This window comes from Strix aluco, chromosome 1 (genome assembly GCF_031877795.1).
Source record: "Strix aluco isolate bStrAlu1 chromosome 1, bStrAlu1.hap1, whole genome shotgun sequence".
In the NCBI taxonomy this organism is placed as follows: Eukaryota; Metazoa; Chordata; class Aves; order Strigiformes; family Strigidae; genus Strix; species Strix aluco.
Window position 1 is genome coordinate 82459919 of NC_133931.1, and position 23136 is coordinate 82483054.

At 42.0% G+C, this 23136-nt stretch overlaps 1 protein-coding gene across 3 annotated transcripts in view; it reads left to right on the plus strand.

Annotated features, from left to right (window-relative positions):
• Positions 1-23136, plus strand: part of FBXL7 (F-box and leucine rich repeat protein 7) — a 196912-nt gene that overhangs the window by 167935 nt on the left and 5841 nt on the right. For 2 of the 3 annotated variants that reach the window (XM_074826297.1, XM_074826318.1), the window contains one exon: positions 20511-21122. In XM_074826297.1, the coding sequence (XP_074682398.1) occupies positions 20511-21122 (612 nt within the window). Of the gene's footprint in view, positions 1-3; positions 131-245; positions 320-20510; positions 21123-23136 lie in introns of those variants that run through there. The other variant, XM_074826307.1, reaches the window with a different exon arrangement.

The following is a 23136-nucleotide window of genomic DNA, read 5'->3' on the forward strand; positions in this document are numbered from 1 at the left end:
AGAATGCTGATGCGAGTGTACTGATGGGGAGCATGAAGCCAAGCGGCTGAGATGTCCTGTTCAGCTGTCAAAAGAAGACAGGCAACTTACTTTCTACAAGTGGTGAATCTGTCAGATGCAGCAGCATCAGGTCTGTTGCTTAAGCTTCTCAACCACCCTGACTCATAAAACATGCCTAGATGTCAAAGCACATGCTGGGGAAAGTCTTAACAATACATTTGATGCAATGTTTCTTTTGGATACAGCCTTTTGAAAGAAGCAGAATATGAGTTTACATCAAGGTTGCCAAGAAGTCCAACAGCATCTGAATTCCTTGTAGGTTAGTGCAATAGTTACAACTGCTTATTTTAAAATATGCAATTAACTATAAAATGAATTTCCTAATCTAGTTTATATTGGTTAAAACATAAGAATAAACATCTGGCTTCATCCTCTGGCTCCACTTGTCATTATCTGTATGACATTTTTGACATCATATTGTGCAGTGGAACTGTGGGTTTTAACAGAGAGCACACAAAAGGGAAATGAGTGAAATGGCAGCACTTTTACACTGTCATACTGAAGCCAGCTCAGTGCACGTGGTGTCCTCTGAAACCACTGTGCTTACCATAATTTGGGAACGTGTCCCATTTCTGCAGCATGTCTCCCACAGCTACAGATGCCCCTGGCTGCGGGCTGCGCTCCACATTTCCCACGGTTGGGAGATCTGGTCCTGCATTAGTGCGTCCCCTGGCTGCATCATCCCACCGGCTGCACTGGAGCTCACCTGAGGACCAGATAAAACCCCAAATCATTCTTGGGGTTTATTGTGTCTGTGCTTGTGCCGCTCTGCTGAAGGAGGAGACATGTTTAATAAGGGGGAATTCAGTTAAAATATGGGTAGGAGCGTGGAAAAGACTATAGTGTAGTTGTGCCTCTCATAGGTTAGTACAGCTCCAAGTAGTATTACTCCCGGGAAAGTGAGAAGGGCCATTGCCTGGCTGAGTCACACGGATGCACTGGACACACACTGGAAGCTGTTTCCCTTGTGTTGTAAATTTGCAGTTACAATATTTCAGTAGCTTGGAATCTCTTAAAGTGTTACAGCTCATATCTATTTGTTTTCTGAGCAGTGCTATCACAAAGTGTTTCAGTTTTAAATATAGCAGATGGAACCTCTGTAAGCGCCCCTTATTCTAAAGGTATATCAAATGTTTCACAGAAAAATATTCTGTGGCTTAACTAAATTAATTTTTAATTAATTTTAGCATAATAAGCTAAATTTAACTCAGCTTAGAAAATAGTCATTACCAGTGTGCCTGTTCTTTTTTTTTCCATATATATATAATTCTTCAAAGAAATTCATCTATTGTAGTATGCCAATTCCTGATCTTAAATATTTTAAAAGAAAAAATGAAAAAAGAGAGAAAGTTAATAGGGTAAAATCCTTCTGTTTTAACTGAGTGATTGGAGTATCCTCATAAGGAATTTGACATCTTTCCCTAGAAAAATGTTTTAAATAATTTATTTAATTGTCTTTAATTTGATTTCCTGATGATTTTAGTTGTATATTATTAAGTTTTCCCTAGCACAAACTTTTATAAATGAAAGGTAAGCTTTTCATTCAGTCATAGCACTTCTGTGGTTTCCAGTACTTTCCATACTTAATAAGAAAATTCAGAACTACTCTTTCATTTCTGGCCATCTGTAATTATAGTAGTCTGCCTTTACATATAGCCAAATATAGCTATATGTGGAAATAACACACATATATGTATGGAGAGATAATTAGATTATACCAAGGTTGTGATTCCCTGCTGGAGAACCTGAGTCTGAACCAGCTAGACCCCTTGCCAAGGCAGAACATGATCCCTCGGTGCAGGTGTTCAGCATCTCCCTGTTGCTCCACTATGTAGCGCTACCGGTGCTCCACAAACACACAGTCAGACCTAGGTTGCTTTTGGAGTTTGTCCACACCTTTTCTAAGCAATGGCTTGTTGCAGCTGGTTAAACAACACTCTTTAATCCCTAGCTTTACTTTGAAACCCTTGTCGACACCTGCTGTAAATCAGTTTTCTCATCCTTAAGAATATAACAGAAACAAACAGCAGTGAGTGATGAATCACAGCCATGTGCTGCAGTGCAGTACTATTCAGTTCACATAGATTAAACTAAAATTAGGATCAAAGCAGTTTAATAAGGATATGAAATTAATCTGTAGTCAATGAACTAAACATTTGGGATCAGTACCAGTAATGTCACAGATAAATCATAACATAGAACACTGAATAAATGTTAATAAACACCTACAGATAAACAGCTTTAATCCCCAAAAGTTCTAGTCTCTCACAGGTACACACACACACGTTTTACCAGCACGTGTGGGTTACAGTCACCCACTGCCCCATCTGTGACTGCGCCCATGTCCTGCAGGAGATGTGGGTACTCTCACCTCAGGGGCCCTGTGCTGCTTCTTGCAGCTGGGGAGGCAGCACCCAGGAGCTCACATGCACCCCATGAGGTGTGGGTCTCTGCCTGAAGCAACCTGCCTGAAGGTAGGCAGCTCATGGCCTCTGACTGGGAGGCTGCTTTATCTGGCTGATGATTTTCTTCCTCTTTAAGGTGACTGTTTGGAGGGTGACGATTTTCTTCCCATTTAACATGATCAGTTTTGGGAAGCACCCTCTGGTTTTATGCATTTTTCACACATGCACACCACAAATTGTTCGCTCACATTCCTATCTTAAAAGGCGGTGATACCCCTGATCATTTGCCAAGGTTGCCATCATTGTGTGTTCCTAGATCTCATTTTGATATCAGCAGTAATCTCATGCTGCATGTGCAGGGTGTAGAAGCACACCCTCCACCCATACCTTTATGTATGGCAAGACTGCTAAATGCACTTTAAGTGTGATAAGGTTGCTTTTTGTTCTTGACATTTTGGAGTTTTTCTGTAAACAAAAATCTAAATTCCCTTCAAGGATCAAATAGCTGTTCACAGAAAGGCTGCTGAGCTTGCTGCAGTGTACTGCAGGCAGATGAGGCTTTGTTGTGTTACAAGGATGTAAGCAATTTGTCAAAGGAGCAGGCTATGGCAGCTAAAATAGCTTATTCTGCATGAATTGTTCCCCAGATACGGCTACACTTGCATGAAACTCGTTATGCTCAGTAAAGAAGACTCAGTAGCATCACTGGTGAGTGCTGTAGATATAAAAAGTAATGAAGAGATGTGACCGGTTGGCTCGGGTGTGCAGGAACCATGGCTCAGTCCCAAGGCAGGCATCCCACCTTTGTTTCGGAGGAAGGAAAAGCTGATGTCCATGCCTCATGCTCAGCCCTCGTGGGTGGAGGCACTGCATGCCTCTCTGAAACCTTTTCTTATTGTGTGGTTTTCAAATGGCTTCTGGATGTTTTATAACATAGCAGATCACTTGGGAATGTAGGCTTCTTTCCTTCCAGAGTTTATGAAATAGAGATTTCTAAATCAACAGAGGCCATTTGGCATAAATTCCTGTGAGTCAAGTATCACTTCAGCAAGGTATGTGTTTGCTACATCATTTCAGTAACCTTAAAGCCTTATAAGGTGTTTTCCTTAAAAAGGCAGGATGGTCAAGACCAGGTTTTGTTCAATAAGGGGTAACGCTCCACGTGAACTGTGCAGTCTGTGCATCAGCCTTGTGCTCTGCTAATGCGGACCCTGGGTACAGACACCTTTCTGTAAAGTATGAACTACTTTCATACTAGGGTTTTATGCATTTAAATCACAGCCTGATGCTGTAGTGGCAGAATTCAAATACTGCAAAAGCCATGTGTGATGTGGCTCAGGGGAGAGACAGATCATTGATAGCTTGTTTTCCATCTCCAGGTTGATGTACAGGCATCCCATTTCAGCAGGCAGTGAACAAAAGACTCATTTCATGTAGTATGGAGAGAGAATTTAACTCCTAGGGAGAATTTAACTCCTGAGATTCAAATGGAAGGACTTCAGTGCTCTAGGACTAGAGAGACCTCTGTAAGACACAAGCTGCCATGTGCACTCCTGTCATTGAAAATGTCCTGCTTCAGAAGGAGCAATGCATTTGTCACCTCTGTTTGCTTCCCTGTCCCATGTCAAAAGTCAATCCAAACTGAAAAAGAGGGATGCCTTGTGATGCAGACACCTATTCCCACAAACTAAAGGATGATCAGGAATTGGCAACAGTTTTCACTGTCTTACAAACTGTATAAGATATTAAATAGTGAAAGCTTCAACATTTTGTACTAGTTCTTGAATCACCCGCAGGGCTACAAAAGTATTTTCCTGAATTGTGTGTAATACCACTGCCTTGCACGTAGCTCACATGTTCTGTAAATTGAATTAAAATGAAGTAGCAAGTAAATGTCATTATAACTGCATTATAGTAGCTTGGTGGCCCAATGTTTGCAATCTCATCTCACTTCTTAATTCAGCATTTCTCATACTGACACTTTCTCAGTGTCATGTTACTTACTACGCATGGTACATACTATAAATAGTCACAAATTCAGTGGAGCGTAGCTCACTATAATGAAATGAGAGGAATACTTTCCAGGCAATTACTGATGTTAGAAAAGTCTCTTTGCCACAAATAGAACAGAGAGTGAACGAAGCTGGCAGTGTTTCAGATTTAGCGTGGGGTGAGGGGAGTTGTGAACCTGTGAGATGCTGACTGCTCTGAACGTACAGTAGCCACTGCTACTCTGCACATCCCAGGAAGTACTCGGCATCCAGTTACTGCAGCATCAGTCTCTTTGCTTGTAAATCCAGTGAGCTGGAAAATATGAAGTCACTGAGGGTTTCTAAAACATTTCCTAATATAAATTCTTTTTACCTCCTCATTAGAAGTTTTAAGATGTGACTTTGTGATCTCTCTTTATTGCCTGTGCTCCATGTTTCCAAATTATACTGAAAAATGCTAGAAATACATTTTTATAAATTTCTTTTTTGTGTTAGCCTTTTGCTTGAAGTCTTGTGCAATTAAGAAGGAGAAGATGAAGTCATTGCTATAATTTGTCCACCCGAAACTTCAGTACCTAGTGGAACTGTAGCACAATGTTAAATACCTTTTCTAGAACCCAAAGCTCATTACAGGTACCTTAATTTAAATCACACATCGTTTAAACACAACCTTGTCATCACTTTGCAGCTTAAATATAATACTAGTACACCAGTTGGACACTGTTTTGCTCTCTCTGCAGCTTAACAGAGCATAACTTTCACCCCTGGTTTGTGTCATCTAGTCTAACTTCTGAAGCTGGTCGTAGAAGGAAAAGTGTCAGTTGAACTGAAGGTAGTCTGAGTGTAGTCTGAGTGTGAATTCACTAGGACTTTAGTGCCAATTTTGTAGTTCAGGTAGTCCTTGTCCATGGGCTTAACGTAGTGCATCACACTGTAGCCTCTATTCTGCAAAGAAGGAGAACACATGCTACTTTTTCTACAGCGAGAAGAAAGGTTAGCAATGGAGTGTGCTGCTCAGGAGTCCCAGAACTGAGGCCAGCAAATGCTGTCTTTCAAACTCAAGTTGTAAGTTACAAGGATCTTCGGTATATTCATTGTATTATAGGTAAAAAAGAGAGCATCTTGAGGAATTTCCACTGAAGTGCAGCAGTCTTATCAGCCCACATGAGCAGGGTTTAATGTGCTTCTGTGGATCATGTACCTTGCAGTAAACTTCATCCTTTTTTCTCCCAAAATGGAGAATGGTCTGTATATTATGAATCAGGAGTACAAAATCTGTAAACAAGTGCACTGAAACAGCCTTGAAAAAGTTGTAGCAAGGGCACTGCTTCTCAGCACAGTGTATCTCTGCCAACCTGATGGAAAAGAGTGGCACAGCTTCACTGATGAAAATTACTATTGATTATTCACTGTTATGATGTCCTTTCATTTTTCATGCACCCCAACAAATTCTTTCAGTAAGAGTTTTACTTCTCTGTTTTAAAAAAGCAAGGATGGCTGACAAATCAGGGGTGGCTGTTGATAAAGGCTGGGAAAATTCTTGGGTCATTTTGCCTAAACAGCAGCTTAAAGCAGAATTTTCCTCATAGATTAATTCCTCTATTGTTGTGTTTTGTTTTGTTTTGTTTTATCTCACTGCTTCCTAGAAAGCTCTAGATGTCAATCCCAACTCACCCTCTTGGCAGCCTGTGCCTTGACCTAATTGTGTACTGTGTGATAATTTTTAACCCTCAACTACCATGTTTTTTCTTAGTCTCAAACTTTGTAACTGCTCCTTCTTATGTACCTTCTCAAGTACAGTAGCCTTTTCATCACCTCTATCTACATACATTGGAGCTAATGGTACATATTAGCATATCCTTTTCAATCTTCAGCTACACAGGTCAAGATCGCTTAACATCTTCACTCAGAGTTTCTGAATTAACACATTTATTTTGACATTTTCATGAGGGTTTGATTTGCTTTAATTAGGCATAATTTGTTCTTCTATGCAAGGCCTCAAAGAGAAGAGGCCTGGTGGGTTCAGTTGAATTGATAATCACAAAATAGTTGAGTTTAGAAAGGACATCTGTAGACTGTCCACAGAATCACAGAATCATCTAGGTTGGAAAAGACCTTGAAGATCATCTGGTCCAACCGTTAACCTAGCACTGACAGTTCCCAACTACACTGTATCCCTAAGCGCTATGTCAACCCGACTCTTAAACACCTCCAGGGATGGGGACTCCACCACCTCCCTGGGCAGCCCATTCCAATGCCTAACAACCCATTCTGTAAAGAAATACTTCCTAATATCTAGTCTAAACCTTCCCTGGCGCAACCTGAGGCCATTACCTCTTGTCATTACCTACTTGTTACTTGGTTAAAGAGACTCATCCCCAGCTCTCTGCAACCTCCTTTCAGGTAGTTGTAGAGGGCGGTGAGGTCTCCCCTCAGCCTCCTCTTCTCCAGACTAAACAACCCCAGTTCCCTCAGCTGCTCCTCGTACCACATGTGCTCCAGACCCTTCACCAGCTTCATTGCTCTTCTTTGGACACGCTCGAGTAATTCAATGTCCTTTTTGTAGTGAGGGGCCCAAAACTGAACACAGTCATCGAGATGCGGCCTCACCAGTGCCAAGTACAGGGGTAAGATCACTTCCCTGTCCCTGCTGGCCACGCTATTTCTGATACAGGCCAGGATGCCATTGGCCTTCTTGGCCACCTGGACACGCTGCTGGCTCATGTTCAGCCGGCTGTCAATCAACACCCCCCAGGTCCCTCTCTGACTGGCAGCTCTCCAGCCACTCCTCCCCAAGCCTGTAGCACTGCTGGGGGTAACCTCCAGCTCAAAACAGGGCCAAATACATGATGTTGCCCAGGACACTGTCTTCAAGGATGGAGACTCCACACCTCTCTGGGCAACCTGATCCCATGTTTGACCACTCTTACCATGGAAAACTTTGTTTAAATAGAAATTTCCTGTATTTCAATTTGAACCTACCATCTCTTGTCCATTTACTGGATACCACCGAGAAGAACCTGGATCCATCTTCCTTACACCCTCTGTTCAGGTATTTATACACATTGATAAGATCCCCCTGAGTCTTCTCCTCTCCATGGTAAATAATCCCGATTCTCTCAGCCTCTTCTCATATGTCAGATGCTCCAATCCCTTGATCATATCTGTAACATTTCTCTCTAGTATGTCCATGTCTCTCTTATACTGGGGAGCCCAGAATTGGATAGGCACTCCAGGTGTGACCTCACCAGTGCTGAGCAGAGGGGAAGCATCACCTCCTTTGACCTGCTGACAACATTCCTCCTAATGCAGCCTAGGATGCTCTTGGCCTTTGTTACACTGAGGGCACATTGCTGGTTCATGTTCAACTTGGTGTCCATGAGGACCTTTTCTGACAAGCTGTTTCCAGCTCATTGGCCCCCAGGCTGTGCTGGTACATAGGGTTATTCTCTCCAGGTACAGGACTTTTCATTTTGCCTTGTTGAACTTTGTCATGTTCCTGTCAGCCCATTTTTCTCCAGCCTGTCAAGGTCCCTCTGGATGGCAGCATGACCGTCTGGCATATCAGCCACTCCTCTAAGCTCTGTGTCATCTGCAAACTTGCTCAGGGTGCACTCTGTCCCATTATCCAGGCCATTAATGAAGAGGTTACATGGCATTAGCCCCAGCACACTATTGGTGGCTGGCTTTCAGCTGGACTCTGTGTCTTTGATGAGAACCCTTTGAGCCCAGCAGTTCAGTCAGCTTCTGATCCACTTATCTAGTCTGTACTTCACCAGTTTGTTGATAAGGAAATTATGGGAAACAATGCCTGTATAATAGCTTAAGAGGATTTTTTTACGGATAGATCACTAACTTTATGTTCAGGTAAACCTGATACTATCTGTCATATGTGATGAGGGTACTACTGAAGATTTTGAGGTAGACTACTTTTCTAGTGAATTCTAGCCAAAAAGTGCCCATCCTTCCTACAGGTACCAAAAGCCAGTGCTGAGCTTCAGGGAATTCTCTGAACTGGGGGCAAATGCGGCAGAACAAGTATCCCTTAAACTGTTTCTCACTACCAGCTGTGTTATCAGTTGACAATATTTGCCTGCTTGAGCTTTAACATTAAACAATGAGGGTGATCATTTATCATCTCAGTCTTTGAACAGGAGAATCAGGCACCAGTTGAGATGAAGCTTGAGTTAGTGTAATGAAAAAAACAAACCCTGCAAGACGCCCATGATGGGAGATCAGATTTGAAGATGCCTGGAACCATAGTGCAAAGGTTCGTACGGTGCCTGTTTGAAAGTGGGACTTAAACTTCATGTGCTCTTTGCAGGAGGTGTATTAGAGTTATTTCACAGAATCACAGAATGGTTGAGGTTGGAAGGGATCTCTGGAGGTCATCTGGTCCCAACCTCCTGCTCAAGCAGGGCCACCTAGAGCAGGTTGACTGGGACCATGTCCAGACGGCTTTTGAGTATCTCCAAGGTCAGAGACTCCACAGCCTCTCTGCGACACCAGAGCCAGTGCTCGGTCACCCTCACAGTAAGAAGTGTTTTTTGATGATGTTCAGAGGGACCCTCCTGTGTTTCAGTTTGTGCCCACTGCCTCTGGTGCTGTCACTGGGCACCACTGAAAAGAGCATGGCTGCTCCTCCTGTACACCCTCCCATCAGGTATTTATACGTATTGATGAGATTGCCCCGCCAAGTTCACTTTTTTTCTTGGGCTTTGTAAAGAAAAGGGCCTTTCTCTTTTGTCAAGATGCCAAATATTTTGTGATTCCAAATGCTGCTGCTGTCCTGTCTTTAATTCTACTCCCCAAGATATCGCCATAAGCTGGTGTTACTGAGGATAAATGTGAAATTGCATATAGAGCTAGGAATCGGTGATGTTGTTTAATATAATTAGGTTAGGTTAATATGAAAAATAAGAGGCTGAAGGATTTAGATAATGTCAGAGATCTTGCTTTGCGTAATAACTCTTTCAGCGGTTGTGTAGATGTAAGCATCACATTTTCTTTTTCCGCATATGGATTTTGATTTAATGAAATCAAAATGACATTGAAACAATTGGAGAGTAGTTTTGTTTATCTCATTTCAGTAAATTGAAATCACAATGAACTCAGAAGGAATAATTACAGTCAGTTAATATTTTATGCCCAATGAGGCAATTATTTACCATGGCATTCAGTAGACTGGGAAGTTATTGAAGTTGCCATAAATACAGAGTGCTGAATTCTTGATTTACTTGCATGTATGTACATCTGATACTCCTCAAATGTCAGAGTACCATATGCTATTGCGTATAAATAGCAATCTGCAATTTATACATCACAAGTCACAGACACAGCAAGTGGGACCTCAGACGGCAGGGCTGGGTTTCAGAGGATGGCTAATGCACTGCTTTTGCAGTTGTAAGTACCATCTGTTTTGACACAGCCTGGGGCTGCTTCACACTGGTGGTCAGGAATCCACGTAACTGAGTGCACTTGGGCATGAGCCAGTTACATTTCTAGTAGGAGAAAGCTGCCAGTGGCCACGTCTCTTTCCCAGCTTAACTCTCGAATTTCCCCTAAACAAAATTTTAATTCTTGTTGTTCTGAATAAGCACTATGTCCTTGCTCAGTGCATTGTTGTATGAATATTGCGTGTGTTTGTAGCACAAGAGGGGTCTGCTGACTGTCACTCCAGGGCTGTTATAGCAACGAAGTATTCATTAAGAAGACGCCTCAGTTTAGGTATCTTTGTTGGAGAGGTGTTGGATAAGTTAGATTGCGCTAGTGTCCTGGGTTTCTGCTTTGGAGACCTACATTTCTTTTCTTTCATACTCTCCGGAGTGTTCCTCTCACACACGTCCCAAAGGCAATTTGCGGGAGAACTGGCTTTGGCCAGGTTTTTGCTGAATTTATTCCTTTGTCTGTAAGCGTAGTGGTAGCATTGTGAATTTGTAAAACACGTAAAACAGTGGATTAAGTGAAGTTTTCTATCATTCCTTCAAAAAACCCTGGAGACCAGCTTTGCTTTCTCAGTTTGGCCACGTGTCAAAAGAGAGGAGGGGTGCAATCCTAGAAATGCGGTATTTGCCCACAAAATGAGAGAATGCTTGCCAGGATGCTAGCAGGTGCTTTTGAAGGAATCTCATTCCTGGGAAAGAAAATAAACTTTGGAAACTGAAGTGTAAATGGATCTGAGCTGATCGGGAGCAGGTGCTGCAGGTCAGCCTTCAGTTACGCTTTGCACAATTCTGCTGATTTTCTGTAATCTGTGTCCATCCTACAGACCCAGGCAGGGCTCTTGATGGAGTCCCACCTAGGCTGCAAAAGCATTAGTCTGGGAGTAAAGTCCTCTACTGATTTGTAAAGACTCCTCGGTGCAATTCCCCTACAGGACTGAAAAGAGCTCACCGAGCTCGCTATGGAGTGAGCAATGACATGTTAACTAATACAGAGGAGGTTTGTGTTCTCTTTTCTATTGGCAACATTTTTTGTTGTTGTTTTATTATCACTCCCTTACTGATAATTTAGCTGTTCACGGGATACATCATCTGCTTTGATGTACAACTCTTCAGCTGGGACAACGGGTGGGCACTTGGAGGTATCTCACAGGACAATCCAGAAGGAGCTGGACTGACCCAAACTGAGTTGGGACTGGGTTTATCTTCTCATTGGGTTTTGGGTGTGTGTTTTTATTTTTAATCTAGAGGCCTCTTCTTGTGCTAGGTACAACTCTGTCCTGTAATTTGGAGGGTTGTATCTTCCCAGATTATCAGCAAAGCCTTTGTTTACAAAACCTGAATTTATTTTAGGAAGGATATTTGGACTATTCTAAATTACACTGATTTAATGAACCTTTAGCATCTGAACTTAAGTGTTAAGAGAGGAGCACAACTTTGTGACTTTAAATCTCTTGCTACTGTTCCTTCTTCTATTTAGCCATTGCTTACTATTTGTTTCTTCAGTTTTGGAGGTCAAATCCTGGATCTCTTGTTAATTCGAAAGTCAATCATTTCTGAAAGTTGTGCACTTTTAAAATGCCAATATTTGATAATGAAAAACAATGTTATTTTACACAATTCACTTCTGGTGAATATGCTGAAAACAGTCATTCTTGGGGGAATTATTTGCTGTAGAGTTTGCTACCAACTGGATGCAAGTCATCTTGATTACACAACAAAGTGATTATATTGTCAGCTTTCCCCAGAGGCAAGCATTCCTCTGCTTTGTATATTATTTTCTGTTTAGAACAACGCACATCTACCAGAACTACATTTGAGGGTTCTGCAGATTCTCTTGGTTTTGATCCACGTGAATAACTGAGGATTTTGGAAATGTTACCATCCCATAAATTTATGTCTAGCAGCTTATCTTGACGTTCTATAATAATGTAAACTGATACATGTTTTATTTCAAATTCTTCCATGTCTGAGAGGTGAAGTAGTGGAATAGCTACACCTGACTGGAGCAGCTGACGATTTCTGCATTTTGAAGTTGGGGACATTAGGTATTTGTTCCAGAATTCTATATAAATTGCAACGATACATTTGCCTCAACACAAACTTCATGTCAGCATATCATTCAAAGTCAGAGTAGCATATGTTTGCCCCAGCTCAGTGTCGCTCTAAGTGACTGGTTTCTGACCACATATGTATAGCTTGAGACCCAGTATTGAGCAATGTGCACTCTTCTTACCTACACTTATGTGAAGTGGGTTTTAAGTGAAAAATGAAAACCACTGCATAAAGAAGTGGAACACAGAAATGTAGAAGTTGCCTAGTCAGGCAGAAAAGTGTTTTACCTGACAAAATTTTGACCTTGGAGTATGTCAGAGTAACTCAAAGAAAGGGCAGAATTTAGTTGTAAGCCTGTTTCACTGAACCAGGTCATTCTCTGCATGAATTGGGAAGGTTTTTTGTATTCACCAGGATGGAGTTTCTGGGTTAATTAAGACTTTATAACAGCTTGTCAGGTGGGGAGAGAGACACGGTGGCAGGCTTTTTAGTGTGACTTTGAAATTAAACTTGCTATCTTTTTGTTGTCTTATTTATCTTAAACATTTATAGAGACGTATGTAGAAGATGCTTATATAAGCATCTTGTAAATGCTTATTTCCATTTTAACCACATTGGTTTGCACATTTCAAAGCAATGCATTGAACAGCAAAGAACCGGATTACCATAGGTGTGGTAATCCTAAAAATGGCAGATGATGAAATGCAACATGTCCAGCCCATTGATAATCCACTCCTGAGAACCCAGCAGGGCACAGGATGCCTCTCTTCTCGGTGGTGCAGGTTAGGGTTGGGAGGTGGTAACTCAGGATTTGGAGGAGGTGGACAGGGGGTTCTTCACTGACTGATGGGTTCATCTACATTAGCATTTTTGTTCAGGTCCAAAGCTTACTTTTGAAACAACTCTCCCCTTAGTCCCTGCTTGCTGTGTTTTAGTAACCACAACAAAGGGTATGAACCTACTTACTCTCAGGTAAAACTAAAGCAAAAAATATGTTCTGGCAGGACACCTAAAGCACCAAATGCAGCCCCTATGGAGCATTCAGGTTTGGGGATGAAATTAGACATTGTCCAAAAACTAACACCCACTTCCCAGGCCCGTGGATGTTGGGTTTCTCAGCAGTAACAGTTTTGCTCCACAGAGCTCCTCTCTCTGGGCTGCACTCCTTGCTAATGCAGATATAAACTAGTTCAACTGGAGGAGCTCTCTGGCATACCACAGGGAGTTGGGAGAGGATCTGACCTGAAGGGCTTTAAAAAGAGCTTGTACTTAAGAGTGTATGGAATTCATTTTGGGGTAAGATATTTACTGAACGTGGAAAAAATGCACCATCCCATCTATGTCTATGTAATTTCCCAGCAATGATGCACTGACATGCTTTTCTCAGAACTGAGGTGCTAGTATCATCAGTGGTACCAAAGGCAAAATTAAGATGCTTTGACTCCATAAATTAATAGGTGGATTACTTCGTTCCTTTTTTTCCCCCCTCAGTCTTCATATTTTAGCTCTGTTCAAAAATATGGGGGTAAAATTAATTCTTGCCACGTGGCAGGGGAGAAAGTCAGTAGGGGGAAATTAGTTCCAGGTTTTGACAAATACATTGTAAGGAAAAATTATTTGCTTAATAAAACTATAATGATTACTTCACTTGCAGTGCTGTTTGACTTAAGCATCTAGTGTGAATATGCCAGGAATGCAAGATCAGGTCTCCAAATGTACGTGGAGGAGTTTATAGACTAAGGAAAACTGGAGCTCAACATAACAGGGAAGTTACACCAGTATAATCCAAGGTGTAAAATGTCACACAGAAACTACTGTGAAATGGCTTCAAATTTAAGTTAACATATCCCTCTTCCTCATGGTCTTGTAACAATGCCTGTAGTCTTGTACAATAGGTACAGTTTCTTATTACATTCTATGGGAGATTTTTAAAAACTATAAAAGGTTATTTTAAGTTCTGTCGAACCGTTCCTTCCAGGAGCATGTGGATGTGATTACTTCATGAGCTCCAAGACTGCTCATTCTTACACTGAAAAATTGAGCTTTGTCACAGGTCTTTGCTCTCAAAAAGAGAGCTGCATGACCTACAAGATCTCACAGGCTAAGAAATAAGTTTTCATCTTTGCCAAAGGTTTTTTGTTCCTTTGACCTTACTTTTTAATCTAATTTTCTGTGTTGGTAAGAATAAATTGTCTGGTGAGAGGGAAACAGTAGCTGTAACCTATCTCAGGTTTATTTAGACTTTTGCATGTCTGTGTTGGAAACAAGCCAGTGAAATACGGACTAAATGAAATCATCATTAAGTGGCCACTGAAGGGGAATAGTATATTGCATAGTTATCACTGAGTATTTGTCAACTGTGATGATGTTTCAAGAAGAACATCCTTTAGGGATCTGCCCTGCTATACCTTACAGCATTTGTTAATAGGTTGCTAGACTTTCCGTTCCTCTCTAGAAGCTATCTGTTTGAATTGAATTGAGACACAAGACTATCAATATACAGAGGAATGGGTTAAAATTATGACACTGGACCTGCAGTATATTTGGAAAACTGAAAATGAGCACAATTTGAGAAGGTTGCTCAGTATTCGGAATGCTCTTGAAAAAACAAGATCAAGGGGAGAGAAAGCATACTACTTGAAGGGGACAGGTGTGGGGAAGACGAATAGATTATATAAACATGGATGAAGGAAATAAATGGCCAGGCAATGTGGTTTCCATAAAATGTAGGTGGAAAGGACTCTGCTTTAGCTGCTGCTGGTGAGGTGCGGTGGTGTGCGGTGCTCAGTTTGGAGCATTGTGCTTTAAGAGAATCACAGATTGGAGAAAATTTAAAGGAAAAACGAGGAGAAACTGTGACTATTAGTAATGTGACTAGGAAGAAAGGTCTGGAGTTTGAGCAAATGCATGTGAGAAATCTTTACAGGAAGAGTGGAGACCTCTCGTTCTTTGAAATCACTAGGAGAGTGGCAAGAAACAGTTTCTTGTATGAGTTGGGTAAGAGGAAAAACTTAGAAACTTGATATGGTGACAACACTGGAACAGGCACCTCAGTGAGCTGAGTAATAGCTGTCCCTGGAAATTAAGAACAGGGCAGACATGCACATCAGAGATGGTTTAAGTGTACTTGGTGTACTTGGAGAGAAATGAGAGAGCTCATCCAACTCTGTTTCTCATTCTGTACATTCTTGATTGTAAAAGGTTACAAAATCACATAAGTATCTCTGCCAAGCAACCCCTTTCCTCTGGCATACTTGACCACTGCAGCCCCATACAAGTTCACATGGTGAGTTTTGTTCCAACTGCCTCTTCGCTATCACAGGCTCTCCGTTTCCTTCCAGCCTCCTGGAGCTGGGAGGAACTGAGGTCAGTAGGGTAACTTAGCCTGAAACACCTGAGGGTGTTTGCAGTGTGGAAGATGCTCTTTTGTAGGTATCACTTTTTCTAGGACTTGCCCAAGGCCTTAGAAAGCAAATGGCCCTGTTATAGCCTGCTGTCCTAGCTAACTCCTTTTCCTAATCTCCTCTAAGGGCGCACAGCCATATTTGACATCTGTCTGTCAAATTCACAAGTCTCTCCTTGAATCAGCCCTCAGTGTTCCCCTTGTAGAAGCCTGACAGCTGCTTCTGTTCCCCTTTGCACCGTAGACTGTAGCTGCTACAACCATTAAGCTCCCACTTTCCCCTGTCTCTGTTAAAGGACTACTTCCTTGGCATGCATGAAATTGATGGTATCGTCATCACATCGATGATGTGAAGTCTATACCCACATTGCACTTTGTAAAATATGTAATATCTATGCAACACTGTTACTGAAGAGATGCTAAGTGACATTTCCATACTATGTGTAAATGCTTCTTGCACACATGATTTTGCCTATAACATGTTGACAAAAATACCAACTGCTTTTTATTTTTCTCAGCTCTACTGACTTTTCAGAGCCTGAACATAGTTTGGTTTAATTCTTGCCTTAGTTTTGCTAAAAACATCAGTGATGACAGCAGACCAACACAAAGGATCCTTTTTAGTTGCCAGATAAGAATCTGAAGTTTAATTGATATTTACCAAAATTTTCATTTTTATTCTGCTAACTTGACAAGCTCAGTATAGGATTCACTTTAAAAAAGGCATACCTGCAATACCATAGTGGAAGGTGTGGTTGAATGGAGTCATGCTTTAAGCATGCAAAATGGTTCAATCTTAAAAAGTCCATACTGGCATCCAGACATCGTGTCCTGTGTTAGTGTGCATCACTGGACTAACGAAACTACAGCATTGTTTTCTCTCTCTGGTTCTGAAATTGGAGACTGCGTATTGGTGTCAATGCCAGAAAGAACAGAGACTAGATCTTGATTTAAATCATATATATTTAAAGTCTCTTTTTCCCCAGATGTATGTATTAACTGGGAAAAAAACTGGGGGGGAAAAAAAAAAATCCTTTGAAATAAACCAGATTCCTAATGGAATAAGAAAACTCCCTCCAGTGCATTTTCTCCCTCTGTGTCAGCTTTTATAGTTCTGTTTCTGGCACGCATATTTTGAGATTTCTTTAAAGATTGTTAAGAAATTTTCTCTTACATCAACAAACAATTTTCAGAGCCCTAACAAAGCTTTAATAGAAAGCATCTTGCACAGAATCAGGGTAATCAGGGGAGGGAAAGGGGCAAAAGAGGTTGTAAGGTGGGGAGCACAGGGCTGCTTTGTAATTTGTTTTTTACTTTCTAAGATCACCAAAAAGTAAAGCTGCATTTCAGGCTTGTTTTTTTCAGGCAAAGAAATGCTTGTATAGGGCGTGTGTGTGTAAAGATGTCTATTGAGAACCGCAATCAGTAACTTCATTTGCACTTCCAGGGTTGTGTTTATTAATGTCATGCTGTCATTAAGTTGCCCTGTCTCATCCTGACCCAGCCTGTTAGCTGGCACTCAATAAATGGTGAAGAACAAAATCTGAAGGAAACCTTTTGGGGTTCAGATAGTGCTATAGGAAGCCCCTCCCAACAATACTTGAAAAGCCTGGAAAATGTACAGTAGACCGAGTGTTTTGCTGAAGCTTTAAAGGCTAGCAAAAATCTTTCCAAGTTTCTACTGGCAAAAAGCTCCTGGACTCACCTGCTATTTTTTTTCTTTTCCCCTTAGGGTTGTGCAATGAACAGTAAGCGGGAATACCTCTGTACAGAGTTCAGCTGAGCTACCAGCAAAATTCCTGTCTGAGAGCATATTGCATTACAGGCTCAGCAGACCAGTAATGCTCTCTCAACTTGCTTGTTTAAACATAATGACAACACTACAGTCTTTTTCCAAAATACCTTGAGGTGGGCAGACAGGGTATGTGTGTATGTATATGTATGTGTCTGTCTGGAAGTCCATGCCCCGAAGGTGGAGGGAACAAGTTTCGCATGATGCACCTTCAGGATTGAAGCTAAAGGAAATACAGGAGCACATCTGGAACTGCTATACTAATGAGAGGATTAAGAGAGCACGAAGCAAGCACGGAGCATACCCATAAAACAGAAGGTCAAACCTTTTTTAGCTCTGGGTCTAAGTTAAAAACCACATTTTGGTAATTCATTATGCATCCAGAATGTGTAAGGTATAGATTATTCACAGAGTGCCCAGGAGTGATGAAGGAATGCCACTTTTGATCCAAAAGGAGTGGAGATTAGCCATATCAGCTTGGTGCTTTGATCACCGAGGGCAGGGGGTGGGGGGAGAATCATGGAGTATTCAATGCTTTTTTGTACTTAAGTAGGAATGGAGAGTAGGGAAGAATGTAACCCTGCAGAGATTTTTTAGGTGTTTTCAGCAATAACTGACTAAAAGTGTATGTTTTCAAAATATGTCAGGAGACTGTCTTACAGGTGGTAATCATTCCCACAGTACTAAAAATTGTTTATAACAGATGTTAAAAAATGGAACTTTTTGCTTTTGGTTTTAGTTCCATCTATTTTGCAGTGTAGAAACAAGTGTTTGTTCTGTGGGTTTTATTTATATCATTTTGTTTTCCCTTTTTGTACCGGTTTGTGTAAAAAACAAACAAGCAACAACCAAACAAACAAAAAGCCCAAGGCCAATGAAAAAGTAAAAGGAAAGGAGGGGAATTCACAATACCAAATATATGTAGCAGTGGGAGACACATCCAGAACTTGAAAAAATGTGTATTCTTTTGTATTAGAAGCATCCTTGTCTTAAAATCTCAAGAAAAGAGCAAAATGTAACAGCTCCACGTCTGCCCTATCTTCGGCACATGTTTAACTTCAGGCACTGTCATTGGTTTTGGTGGTAATGTGAGGGAGGTCAAACATATGGTAAGTCCTTGCAAAAATTAATCTAGGGGACTGTTGTCTAAGTGGTCTATGGAGTCAGCACTTGTCTGCAAGAGCCTGGCTGCTGCTGGTGTTTTGGGTTCTTTCTCTCCAGCTGTAAATCTCATTTTTAAAATACCGGAGTATACCAGACGCTTTCCAAATAACACTCCTCGATGCAATTATTTGCAATAGCTGCCAGGGGGGTATTAGGAGGTCTCAAAGGGGAGCAGGGCGTCTGCAAAACCTACTCTGCGTTAAGGTATGGTTCTTGCTCAAAAATACACAAACCCCTGGGTTAGGTCCGCGTAGCCATAGCATAGACTCAGAGCCTTGAAGAAAATGTTTTTCTGGTCACTTGCTGAAATACTGAGCTTCTGTTTAACAGTAAAACAAGATACAGAAGGGGAAGAGGGAAGGAGCTGGGTAGTGTAGGTATTTCCTTCACAGTGTGATGTGATGATTTTGATCTCTCTGCAACTGAACTAGATGATCTCAGGCGAGCTGCTGGACTTCGTGTCTTGTGTTCTTCAGCTAAATAGTCTCCTTCGCAGACACGCTGTGAAAATGCAGGCCTGTGGTTGCTGCTGTTGTAGCTAGTGAGATCAGAGGATGCCTGTGCTGGGCTAAGTAAAAAGCTTGATGGGGAAATTTATGTGTAATACACTGATCAAATTCATCTAAAATGTACTTAAAAACTCTGTAAATCCAGATTTGGGCAGGTTTCTTTTTCTAGCTCTACCCTGCTTAGTCCATATCTATGCTGTCACAGTCAGAGCTTTAGAGTCGGTGTTGCTTAAGGAGATGGCTTTGCATGCTTCCCTGAAATGTCTGAACACTGAAGTAATAGCAGAAGATGCGATGTGGAGGAAAGCTTGGTGCTCTAAAATCACTGTTCTTACTCCATTTATGATAGTTGATACTCTGCTGGGTGCTAAATTGTGGTTCCTGTGTTCCATCTCTGGATGGTGCTTTCCTTCATAAAGAATTTCTGTTGAGATCGGTACTGAGAAGTCAGAGATGGCAGGAGTGTGCTCAGCAGCAGCATTCATGTCTCATAAACTGGTTGCATCTTCTGTAGCGTACTGCTGAAATATCTCAGTGTCTCTAAATGTATTGCCCATGGCATTTGCTTGACTATCAAAATTATACCCTAGTTGTCTTCCTGCCTTTTACTTGCTTTGCTTGGAGAACTGGGAGCAGGAGTGGAAATGACTCATAGGTGGCAATGTCAGCACAGAGGGAAAACAGTTTAAATAATCTTACAGCAAAGACAACCTTTCTTAATAGCAGAGAACCTTTCTTTTTGTGCCTGCTTTTTGCCAGTAAAGTGAAATAAAGAAGGTAAAGATGTAGCAAATTGTTTTGCGTGGGGTTTTTTGGGTTGACTGCTTCCAGTGTGACAATTAACTCTAGCAAAAAGAGCATGTAAATGTTGTGCAACAGCTCTGTAACAAATTTCCAGACGTGCTGTTTCTTCGCCACTTAATTTTCTTGGCTTGTTTTTTCAAATCCAAATGAAGTTCGCTTTAGTCCACTGGAAATAAGTGCTTTCTGTGTTCACATGAAGAGGCACAGCCAACCCCCCTTCAAGAACTAGTCACTGGGATCTTGGTTGAACTGTTGAGTACCAGTTTCCATGATTTAAAAATGAACTTCTTTAATGACACAATGAAAATAAGTGTACAGGCTTGTGCTTTTCCCATCTGCCCAGGTCTGGTGAAGGAAGGAGTTTTGTGAACCTGGTGAGCTCTTCTTTGGCCTCCCACTGAGCGGCTGAAGGAGCTGAGAGGCGAAGGACCACAAGTATTTCTCCCCTAACAGTTCACAGCTGCCTAGGTAGTGCCAAGATTACTTGCTGTCCAAAAAGCCTGTGACTCATATGTACTCATTTCTTGCCACGCTTAGTTGAGAGTATAAAGAATTAAAATCTCTGGACTTCCACTGCCATCTCCTCTTCATTACAGGGCTCAGACCTGCAGCCCCTCCTCTGCTAGCATGGCTTTGACAGTGCAGCTAGGGGTGCATCTCTGTCATGTACCCAACACTGAGGTGAACAGTGTTTTCAGAGTATACTCTAAGATATATTTTTAAATATGTGTTTCCTCACTCTCACTCGTAAAAATGACTGCTTAACCCCCAACAAACTCTGAAGCCCATCATGCTCCATTAACAAATGGGCTAGTGGGGTGCTGTGCTGTGCAGAGAGCTCTGCATCCACCCACTGCTTACAGAAATTGTGTGTTTTGTCTTCCAGACTCCGACCTGAGCATGCGGACGCTCAGCACACCCAGTCCAGCGTTAATATTTCCACCAAATTCCCCCGGTTTCCAGAATGGCAGAGGGTCGTCGACGTCTTCATCCTCAGTCACTGGGGAAACTGTTGCCATGGTCCACTCGCCACCGCCAACTCGTCTCACTCATCCTCTCATCCGTCTGGCATCCAAGCACCAGAAGGAACAGGCCAACATCGACCGGCTGCCCGACCACTCCATGATCCAGATATTCTCCTTCCTGCCCACCAACCAGCTGTGCCGCTGTGCCCGTGTGTGCCGCCGCTGGTATAACCTTGCCTGGGACCCCCGACTTTGGAGGACTATTCGCCTGACTGGCGAGACAATCAATGTAGACAGGGCTCTTAAAGTGCTGACCCGGAGGCTTTGTCAGGATACACCCAACGTATGTCTCATGTTGGAGACAGTAATTGTTAGTGGCTGCAGGCGGCTCACAGACAGAGGACTCTACACCATTGCCCAGTGCTGTCCAGAACTGAGGAGGCTGGAGGTGTCTGGCTGTTACAACATCTCCAATGAGGCGGTCTTTGATGTCGTGTCACTGTGCCCAAACCTGGAACACCTGGATGTGTCAGGTAACAGGAAAAACCTCAGTAGGGATGCCTCTGATTCTAAACGCCTCATGCTTGTCAACGCCCTGGCCCCAGAACCACACACTTTCTCTTTCTGTGTTGTCTTTCGAAGTAGGAGTGCCAGTCTCCTGACACAGTACTAGTGAGATAGGCACCGCTAGAATCTCAGTACCCCAAATGCCAGCAGCACCTCTTGGTGGCCAGGCCTCCTCCAATGGAGATGAGCTAGCAGAGATGGCCCATTCAAATAGCATGAGTACTTTTTATAGGTTTTTCCACAAACCACCCTTACAAGGGCCCACGTTGCAGTCAGTGCTACATCATATGGTGAAGGCTAGTTACTAAGGCAAAATTTGTTTTATCTTTTTCATATATATATTTTATATGTAGAATGTATATAATGTATATATCTGTAATCTGGTAAGTGACTTGAGGAGGAGCTCAGAATCACTGCTAGGCTTTTGTCTGGGTATAAATATCAGTTGTCATCCCTAGCTAAACTTCAAGGTCCTCTTGTTTCCATTGCTATTTTAAGATGACTTAGTTACTTGGACTTTTTTTTTTTCAATAGTGTATATATTTGCTTAGTGGCTTTCTGCTTTTCCTCTCACCCAATTACAATATATCACTGCAGCTGTTTAGATCAGCAGAAATGTTTTAGACAATTTTCCTCAGACCTGCTCTGGGGAAACAAGATGTTTTTTCCCAAGGGCAGCCACACTGAATTTCCTCTCTGCAAATAGGTTGGCACTTAATAGAAAGGAGGTAGCCAAGCAGAGCACTGAAGTAAATCTCATGTCCGATACTTACTTTGTGATCTCACTTGTTATTGGTTTCATGTTGTAATCGATCAGTCGGACCTGATTTGCCATTGCAGGGGTACTAATGGCAACAAGCAGGACTAAGTGGGCATAGGAAGCAATGCTATTGAGTCACTAGTACCCAGATAAACTGTTTTTTCCAAGGCTGCCTATCGGGTGTACACTGATTTACTTTCTTTTTTCTGCCTTTTATGGTTTTTTTAACTTTTATTAATCCAACTCTTTCACCTAATATTCCTAGGATGGCAGAATGTCACGGAAAGCATCAAAAGAAATAGCAACAAATCAGAATTATTCATTTTTTGTGATTGCTCTCTGAAACAACTAGGTGATAAGGAGCCTTTGCAGGACTCCAGGGGTGTTCTGTCCCACGGAGGCTATTCACAGTGACCTTGTATATGAATTACTTATTGTCAGTACATACTGACATTAGTTCTGGATTGCTAACCACACATTCAAGTTGAAGCATCTCCAGCACCAGGAGAAAATGTGCCTGTGTGATTTAGACCTAGAGCTACATATCACTTTGAAAACTGTCTCTATCCCTGGCATATTTATGCTTTTCTTACTACATCCTCTAGGGTGGTATGGTGAGTTGAGTGGCTCAAGCATCCTGGGCCTGGAGAGACAGGACAGGTAGAATTTCTGAGCTGAGGGTCAACTGCCTTGTCACACCAGTCTGTTTGGTGACACCCTGAGTGCACCTGGGGGCTTGTAGGTGTCTGAAAATGATTTGGTCCACAGCTCCTACCGATAGATATGCTATAGACCGAAGGTGACTTTTCAAAAGCAGGGAAAATTAAGAGATGATGCCACTTCTTGAAATAGGTTCTTTTGGCGTCTGCCTTCATCTGTGGTACCTTCAGACCTAGAAGATGGTGTCTGTCCCTAAGAGCTCATCAGTTTGGTCCAAAGTGTGTGAAGGATGAGTCCTTCAATTTTGTCTCATCCATGGGACAGGAAAGTAATTTTAGTCCCACACTTTTCTAAGTTGTCCTTTTCTTTTTGGAGCAGGTGAGGTTTGAACATCCTCAGAAGTCAGGGTGTTTGGGTTCAGATGTGGCTTTTGCTGCGTGTGCCTGCCTGTGAATTGAGGATAATTGATCTCTGGGGTCTTGTTTTGAGTAAACTTTTTTCATTCTGATATAGGTAATTTTGGAGGATGTTTTGGAAGCAGGATTCCATTTTCTCCCTCC